The following is a 7,949-nucleotide window of genomic DNA, read 5'->3' on the forward strand; positions in this document are numbered from 1 at the left end:
GCAGGTAAGGTCAGGAGGTTACCCTACTAGGATGCACCCAAAGGTTGTCTTAAGGATCTCTGGTCCTTCAGATTCTGCCTTCAGTGCTCCTCACTCTTCTCCTTCACAGCCTAACTCCCTTTCCACTCTCGAGCCCACCACTGTCTGACAGCCACCTATGTCCTCCCCAGAGCTACTCTATGGATGTTCCCTTCCAGTCCACGGGGAGACTACAAAATCTAAGTGCAAGCACTTGGGGGCTCTTACAACTACAGACGGAGTAACTTAAGAATCTGTCAAATGTGCCAACATAAGCCAGGACTCGTATTTTGCACTTTCCATAGTAATTTTCTGTTATTATACCAAATTGGGGCCAAGGGGATAACTGAGAGTGTCAGCTCACTTACCAAGCATGGGCGAAGCAGCTCTGGGTTTGATCACTGGTTTCAAAAAATCATGATGCTTTAAAAAGCCCTACGTTTGCACATCTGTCACCATTTTCTAAATGCAGTATAACAGCCATCTATGTAGCAAGCACATTGAGTTAGCTGTCATAAGGAACCCGGGGATGATGTCAAGTATATAAGAAGCTACACATGGGGTATATAGGTGGATACAACTCCATTTTATATAAGAAGACAATGGCATCCATCGATTTTGGTATTAGAATCAATAATCGATGGATATTGGAGAGAAGGGGAGGGAAAGAGAGAGGAGTTGGGAGGAACAGTAACAAGGTCATGGTGGCCATCATGAGGAGCGGTGTTCCTGTTGAGTGTTCTTATCTTCCTTGAATGGTTTTCTTCTAAGCTTTATTCACAATCACCAGATATTGTTTATATTAGAAAATCCAGGAGAGCCAAAACATCCACTTAGCTCAGACACAGTCCTCACCACTCATCTCTGAGGCCAAGTCCCTCCCCTTGTTCCTGTCACACCAAGTCTGTTTGGGCTCCTATTCCTTAGGGACACCTTTGCCTCAGTCTCCCCTCCATTTTTGTCATCCCGCCTCCCCATGGAAGTGGGTGTGGCCTTTCCACACTACACTTTTACACTCAGACATGCCTCCAGAATTGCCTGTGACCACCTTTCTGTGACTACCCAGTTCCCCAAACAGGCAATCGTTCTCTGAAGACTCCGGTGCTTTTCCCTCCTGCGGTCTCTCCCGCATCTCCACCCCTCCATTCTGCAGATCTGTGCATCTCCCAACGGTGCCCTTGCTTTCTGTCTCAGCTGATGCTGTAAGCAATGTGACTGTAACCTAAGTGTTGTCACTGAACAAATGAATGGATGTGTGAACGTGGAAACTGAAGTATTAAATGCAGCGGGTGCGTGGGAATCATGTAAGATGTCTGGTATGAAGAAAGTCTCGATGGTAAATATTGTACCGTTTGCTTGTCTTTAAACTCTCCCCCTACCCGTTCACCCCTGGCCTCTGCCCACACCAGTGAGACAGTTTCTCTGTTGTAGCCCAGGCTGTCCTGGAACTCACTATGTAGACCAGGCTGGCCTTGAACTCACAGAAATCTGTCTGCCTCTGCCTCCCAAGTGCTATGATTAAAGGCGTCCGCCACCACCTCCAGGTCAGTCTTTTCTTTCTCAGCATGTGGCCAAGGCCACTTTCAAATCCACTGTTAGAAGTTCATCCAATGAATAACGTATGCTCAAGTTTGCAAAAGTTAACTACAGTCTAACCCCATGTAAAACGGAGAAGTCAAAGGGAGATCATTTTCTGGTTTTTAAATGAAACAGAAGTCAGTCCTGTTCACCACCACACCAGTTGGACAGCCTTTCTCCCCAGCAAAGCACGGCGCGGCATTGTGGTTACTCACTGGAGTTGAGGAGGATCATGGCCTTCACACAGAGGTACTCTTTGTGCTGGAGTTTTAACTCGCGGAACCTTGCCGTCGTTGCCAGGAGCATGTCAAAGATCTCCAGAATCCCTTCTACGCACTTCCCCTCATCCCTGCAAGAGTTCATTTGGGAATTGAAGGAATGAATAGCACTAGGCAGCCATCAAGAGCCTTCATCTCAAGTTCCATCTTGTACGTCCTCTGACTATACTGAAAGGCCACTTAGCCATAGGAAGTCACTAGCACTATGTCCATATAGAGAAAACAAGGTACGCTTGGGTGCAGGCTCAGTGATAAACGCTTGCCTAGCATTCATAAGGCTGTGGGTTAAATCCTTAGCACTGAAGAGGAGGGGGGATTAAAAATGGGACATCTAAAAATTCTTAAACTGTTTTTTTCAGGCAGAAGTATGCAGTGGAGCTACATGGTTCCTTCTACCTCACTACATAAGGATTTCTTGAAGAAATTGCCCCTTCTATGGTTATATACAAACCATCGTGTCAAACAGGCTCACAGAAAATGACTGAGCTTATTACAAAGGGTGATCCCACACTCCCATCACGAAACGCTGATGAGAGAGACTGCCAGAACCAAGTATTTCAAGAAAAACAAACCTTCATATTATCACACGTAGGGATGAATTTAGAAACTGGTCTAGGAGTTGAGAGTCATTTAAGTAGCATTTGAAGAAAGCAAATTTGCCACACCAAGAAATTACAGTTGAGGGTGGGTTAGTCAGGGAAAGCAGACAGTCATGGGGACAGGTGACAATTTTCCTACTTTGACTTGCCAACGTAGATTTTTTGTTTGTTTAGCTTTGTTTGTTTTTGGTTTGTCTCTTTTGGTTTGGTTTGTTGAGACAGAGTCCTGCTATGTAGCCTAGGTCAGCCTTCATCTTCTGGTCTTCCTACTTCTACCTCTGAAATGCTGAAATTACAGATGTATGTCATGCCATCCAGCCTGAAAGCTTTTCTTTATTTTAAACAAAAGTTTTAGGCAAACCTTTTAAGTGTGCCTTATAGGAATGAACTGTTATATCTACCTTTGAAATAAATTATCATATATGAACTGGCAAGCACTGGTTTCTCCTCACACCAGCTAAGACACACATTATTTGACATCACTGCTCTCAAAAACTGTTCTCTTCCATGGCAGAGTCCTGGAGGCCCTTGACTAACAATCAGATGATTTCACCACACATCCACCCAGCTCCTGAAAGCCTGCAGCACACAGTGACAGGCACCACAGCAGCAGTGTGGACCTGTGGGGTCTTCTTTGAATCTTTTATGAGACTACAAAGGGAGGTTGAAGTAAAACAACAACCAAACACAAAACAAGAAACCTGACTGCTCACTGTCTCCTCTCACCCAAACCAAGTCACTTCTAAGGCCTGTGGGCTTTCAGGAGAGAACCTCTGCAGAAGTCATATGACCTGACACCACCACATACCACCAATCCTGGCTATTAGGTGCTTAGCTGTGACTGCAGCTCATCAGGATACTATATTCCACAGCATTCAGGGGCCACACACACACACACATGCACACATATGTGCACACACATATACATATATACATATACACATACATACACATACACACACACATATATATATATATATATATATATATATATATATATATACACAAATACACACTCCTGCACTCACATACTAAACATATAGATACACACACATAGATACATACATATAGATATACATACACATACATTCACACATATATACACTTACATTCACATACCCCACCTCACACACACACATACAACCACAAGCATCTGCTCACTTTGCCTGATAGAAATGGGAACTTCTGAAAACAGTGGCATCTTCCTGAAACTGTAAAGTGACCTCAGAAATCACTCACAGGTTAAAACAACAACAACAACAACAACAACAACAACAACAAAACATCTCGGAGAATCAGAGCCCTGGGCAGAATGCCAAATTCTGCACAAACCCTGCTACACCATACACCCCATCTTCACACCTCCCCTCTAGCCCTTCTCCTCAGCACTAAGTTCCTGGAAGGATGGCAGAGCCCTGAATCCAGCAAGTGGGGAGGAAATACCTGTGCACTAGATGTCCCTCAAGCCAAGTCATCATGCCCCTCTGCCTGCTGAAAGATCATTACTTGAAACTGTAGTGTTGAGCTTCGAGATGTGTGGTACCCAGAGAAGCTGCTCTTTAAAAAACCACCAAAGATGATGAGTAGATACTAACTCTAGCACTGATGTTTTCCTTATTTTGCTTTATTTCAGACAAAGTCTAACTATGTAGCCCAGGCTAGCTTCAAACTTGTCTTTGCCTTCCCAGAACTAGTATAGGTGTGGTTCAACATACCCAACTGTGCACTGATGGTTTAATAACTTGACTCTTTATTCTTCTGTAAAACTCAAACTCAAGAGGAACTATGCACACGTGCGTACACACACACACACACACACACACACACACACACACATACTTCCCAAAAGGATAAATCAACTCAACTGAAATCAATCCTATTTTCCAGAAGTTGCCATCCATGCCAAAGAAAAGGCCCTAAATATCAGGATGAATACTCCTATTTCCTTACTGAAAACATTTCATTGTAATAAAATTAATATTCCAAAATGGAGGTGTTCAGGTATTGGGGTGCACCTTACAGAAAAAGCTCTAGTCTAAACAATCAATCCTAAAGAACCAGGCCTGGCTGTCTTCTTTCTAGCAGGTGGGGACAGGCAACCAGTTCACGTTATGCAGAGTTCAAACATTTTCAGTGACACACCACAGGCTATAGAAAGTAAATACATTTTTAGGCAATATGTGAGGGATACAGAGTACTCCTCCTAAGAGGCTCTGAAGAACCTTCTGCTTTGGGATGAGTGACACAGAACGAAGTGAGGAGGGCTTCTACAGACTGAGGGCTCCATGCCATTCACTGGAGACTGAAACCGAGTTACGAATAAGAAGTTAGGACACGGTTAGGAGATTGGAGTTAAAGACAGAGACGTGTGATTGGAATGTTATAGAAGTATGCTTTGAATTAGTGCCAAATAAAGATTAAATTAGAAATTACAGGTTGAAAAACTTACTTGATTACTTTTTCATTAAAAAAAAAACATCCTGTTTGATACAACAACAAAATATTGGGGTTGCCTATTTTCTACCTGCATCTCTGGCTGCTGGTTCCACACCAGTAGGTGTGGCAACTGGACAAGGGATAAGGGGCCCATTTGTGGCTTAGCATATGGGAAAGACTTCATAAATATTTAACCAAAGTGAAATACTTGGCTAAAATAGTACATTGAAATTTAGGAGTAAATGCCTATGCTCTTCAAGCATGTTTAGCGTATCAATACTGAATTCAAACACAGCCTGTAAGGACAGTCCCGTAAGGAGTCCCAAGAGCCCTGTCAGTGTTCACAGCTGGTCCTAGCCAGCTCTAAACATCCTCCCCAGTCAGCAACAGCTCGGCAGACAGTTTCCTGGTGATGCTGACACAAAAAGTCTCAGCATACACTTTTATTTAAATTACATTTGTGTGTGTGTGTGTGTGTACTTGTGTGTGTTTGCACGTGTGTGTGTGTGTGTGTGTTTGCACGTGTGTGTGTGTGTGTGTGTGTGTGTGTGTGTGTGTGTGTGTAAGTGTGGGCATGAAGGGTCAGTTCTCTCCTTTCACCAGGAGAGTCTTAGGGGGTCGCCCTAAGGTCTTCAGTCTTGATGAAAACTCCTTTACCCATGAGCCATCTTGCCAGCCACATATACATTTGGGAGCAAATAAAAGCTCAGGATCTAAAACAGATCTTCACATTAATTTGTATTTCTAGTGGATGCCAAAAAACAAAACAAAACAAAAAACAAACAAACAAACAAAAAACAAAAAAACTAAAACCCTACCTCATTACAAATAAGCCGAAATCACCAGGTTTTTCTCTCATTCTCAGTACATCCAAGGTTTTTGTTTTGTTTCGTTTTCTGTAGACATTTCAGTAAGAACAAATGGCTCAGGTGAGGCTGAACTCTGCGTCAGCTTAGAAAGCCTGAGGCTCTCAGTTTTATACCCAGCCCCAAAAGTAAAAACAAAACAACAACAACAAAAACCTAAAATAAGTGCTTGACGCTTGTTTTCAAGGGAAACCCCTCGTGAAGGGGCTCTCATAGGACAGTCCGGAAGACAGTTACTTTCCAAGGACTGTGAAATTATTTATTCACTTAACAGGACTTCTTTCCCCAACTTTGAATAAGCAATTTCTTTATGTTAATTTACCTATTATGTTAAAATGTGCTATATATGTATATGTACATGTGTATATGTATATATGTATGTGTATATATATACACACACACACACACACACGCACACACACACACACACACACATATATTCGAGATATTATCTCAGGTAGTTGAGGCTGGCCTCAATCTCACTATGTAGCTAAGGCTTACCTTGAACTCCTGACCTTTGCTTTCCAGAGAATGAAATTACAGGCGTGTGTCACCACACCTAGCTTAAAAACAGATTTTCTTATGTGACATGTACTGAATCTTAGACATGAAATTCTAGACTTCACAGAGTTAAGGTGTTAAAAACAGTATTAGGTTTTTAACTTAATTTTGTTTTGTTTTGCCATGCTGGGGATCAAATTCCAAAGCCTCATGCACACTAGGCAAGCACCTAACCACTGAACTACACTTCCAGTCCTAGCAGTAATATACTAGAGAGATGGCTTTTAAGAACATCTCTTCCAGGGGACCCGGTTCAATTCCCAGCACACTCATGGTATCTCACAACCATTTATAATTCCAGTTCCAGGGAATCTGGTGCCTCTTCTGGCCTCCACAGGCACCAGGTATGACATAGTACACAGAAGTGCATGTAGGCAAAACATCTGTATACACACAATTTTTTGATAATAATAATTTAAAAACTATCAACAGGCCGGGTGGTGGTGGCGCACGCCTTTAATTCCAGCACTTGGGAGGCAGAGGCAGGTGGATTTCTGAGTTCGAGAGTTCGAGGCTAGCCTGGTCTACAGAGTGAGTTCCAGGACAGCCAGGGCCACACAGAGAAACCCTGTCTCGAAAAAAAACAAACAAACAAAAAACAAAAAAACAAAAAAAAAACTATCAACAGAAACCACACATGCGCTGGTGAGATGATTCCACCTGTAAAGCTACCAGCCACTAAGCCTGACAAGTCTGTGTTTGCCCCCGGGACCCACAGGGTAGGAGAGAACCAAATCTCTCAGGTTGTCTTCCAGTCTCCACACACAAGCTGTGGCATGTGCACAGTTCCCTACACAAATGAAAAAAAAACATATAATTTTAAAAATAAAATAAACACCAGTAGGTGCTCCAAAAACCTATCTTCTTAATGTAAATGCATTCGTAACTCCTAAAACTTCTTCTTCCGTATCAATGAAATTATACTAAAGCTATGTGATAGAACCAAACATATAGTCATAAAGACTAATATGAATCTTCTGAAATAATTTCTAAGAAAACCTTTTTGTTTTGTTTTTTGAGACCGGATTTGTCTATATAGTTTATGCCAGCCTTGAACTCGTGATTCTCTGGCCTCAGCATGCGTGCACAAATTGCAGACACACATGACCACACCCTGCTTTTTGTGACTTTTACTAGCTGTCTTATATTCATATATCATAATATTCATGAGGTTCAGGATTCCTTACAGTAACACCTACATATTCTTCTAGAGGTTAAAGAACCGTACAGAGAGGGGAACGTTTAATTTCCTCCCAACACGTTCTCCACCGTGACTCAGTTACTGAGGCACTAGGTTTGGCATCCATCTAGAAACCAAAACAAAAAGTAAAATAAATTTAACCCCAGTATGCACCAATGGGTACAACAGATGATGTAGAAGAATTATGTGTGTGTGTGCTTATGTGTGTATGTGTGTGCATGTGTGTGTGTGTGTGTATGACAATGGCCGGGCTAGGTATTTGGCCTTTTGGTTTGACTGACAATCTTGAGGTGACAGTAGGCGTGTGTTTCCGAAGTGGGTAGAAACTGAGTAGGATCTAGGGCTGTGTTGTTTTTGTTTTGTTTTGTTCTGTTCTGTTCTGTTCTGTTCTGTTCTGTTCTGTTCTGTTCTG

General features: G+C 42.4%; 1 protein-coding gene across 3 annotated transcripts in view; it reads right to left on the reverse strand.

Annotated features, from left to right (window-relative positions):
- The window catches only part of Esr2 (estrogen receptor 2), a 58,731-nt gene that overhangs the window by 11,372 nt on the left and 39,410 nt on the right, over positions 1 to 7,949 (reverse strand). For 2 of the 3 annotated variants that reach the window (XM_028789877.1, XM_028789896.1), the window contains exon 7: positions 1,812 to 1,945. The exons of the other annotated variant lie outside the window; for it this stretch is intronic. In XM_028789877.1, coding sequence (XP_028645710.1) covers positions 1,812 to 1,945 — 134 coding nt within the window. The remainder of the gene's footprint in view (positions 1 to 1,811; positions 1,946 to 7,949) is intronic. 3 annotated transcript variants of the gene reach the window in all.

This window comes from Grammomys surdaster, unplaced genomic scaffold, assembly GCF_004785775.1.
Source record: "Grammomys surdaster isolate TR1022 unplaced genomic scaffold, NIH_TR_1.0 127, whole genome shotgun sequence".
NCBI classification, from domain to species: domain Eukaryota; kingdom Metazoa; phylum Chordata; class Mammalia; order Rodentia; family Muridae; genus Grammomys; species Grammomys surdaster.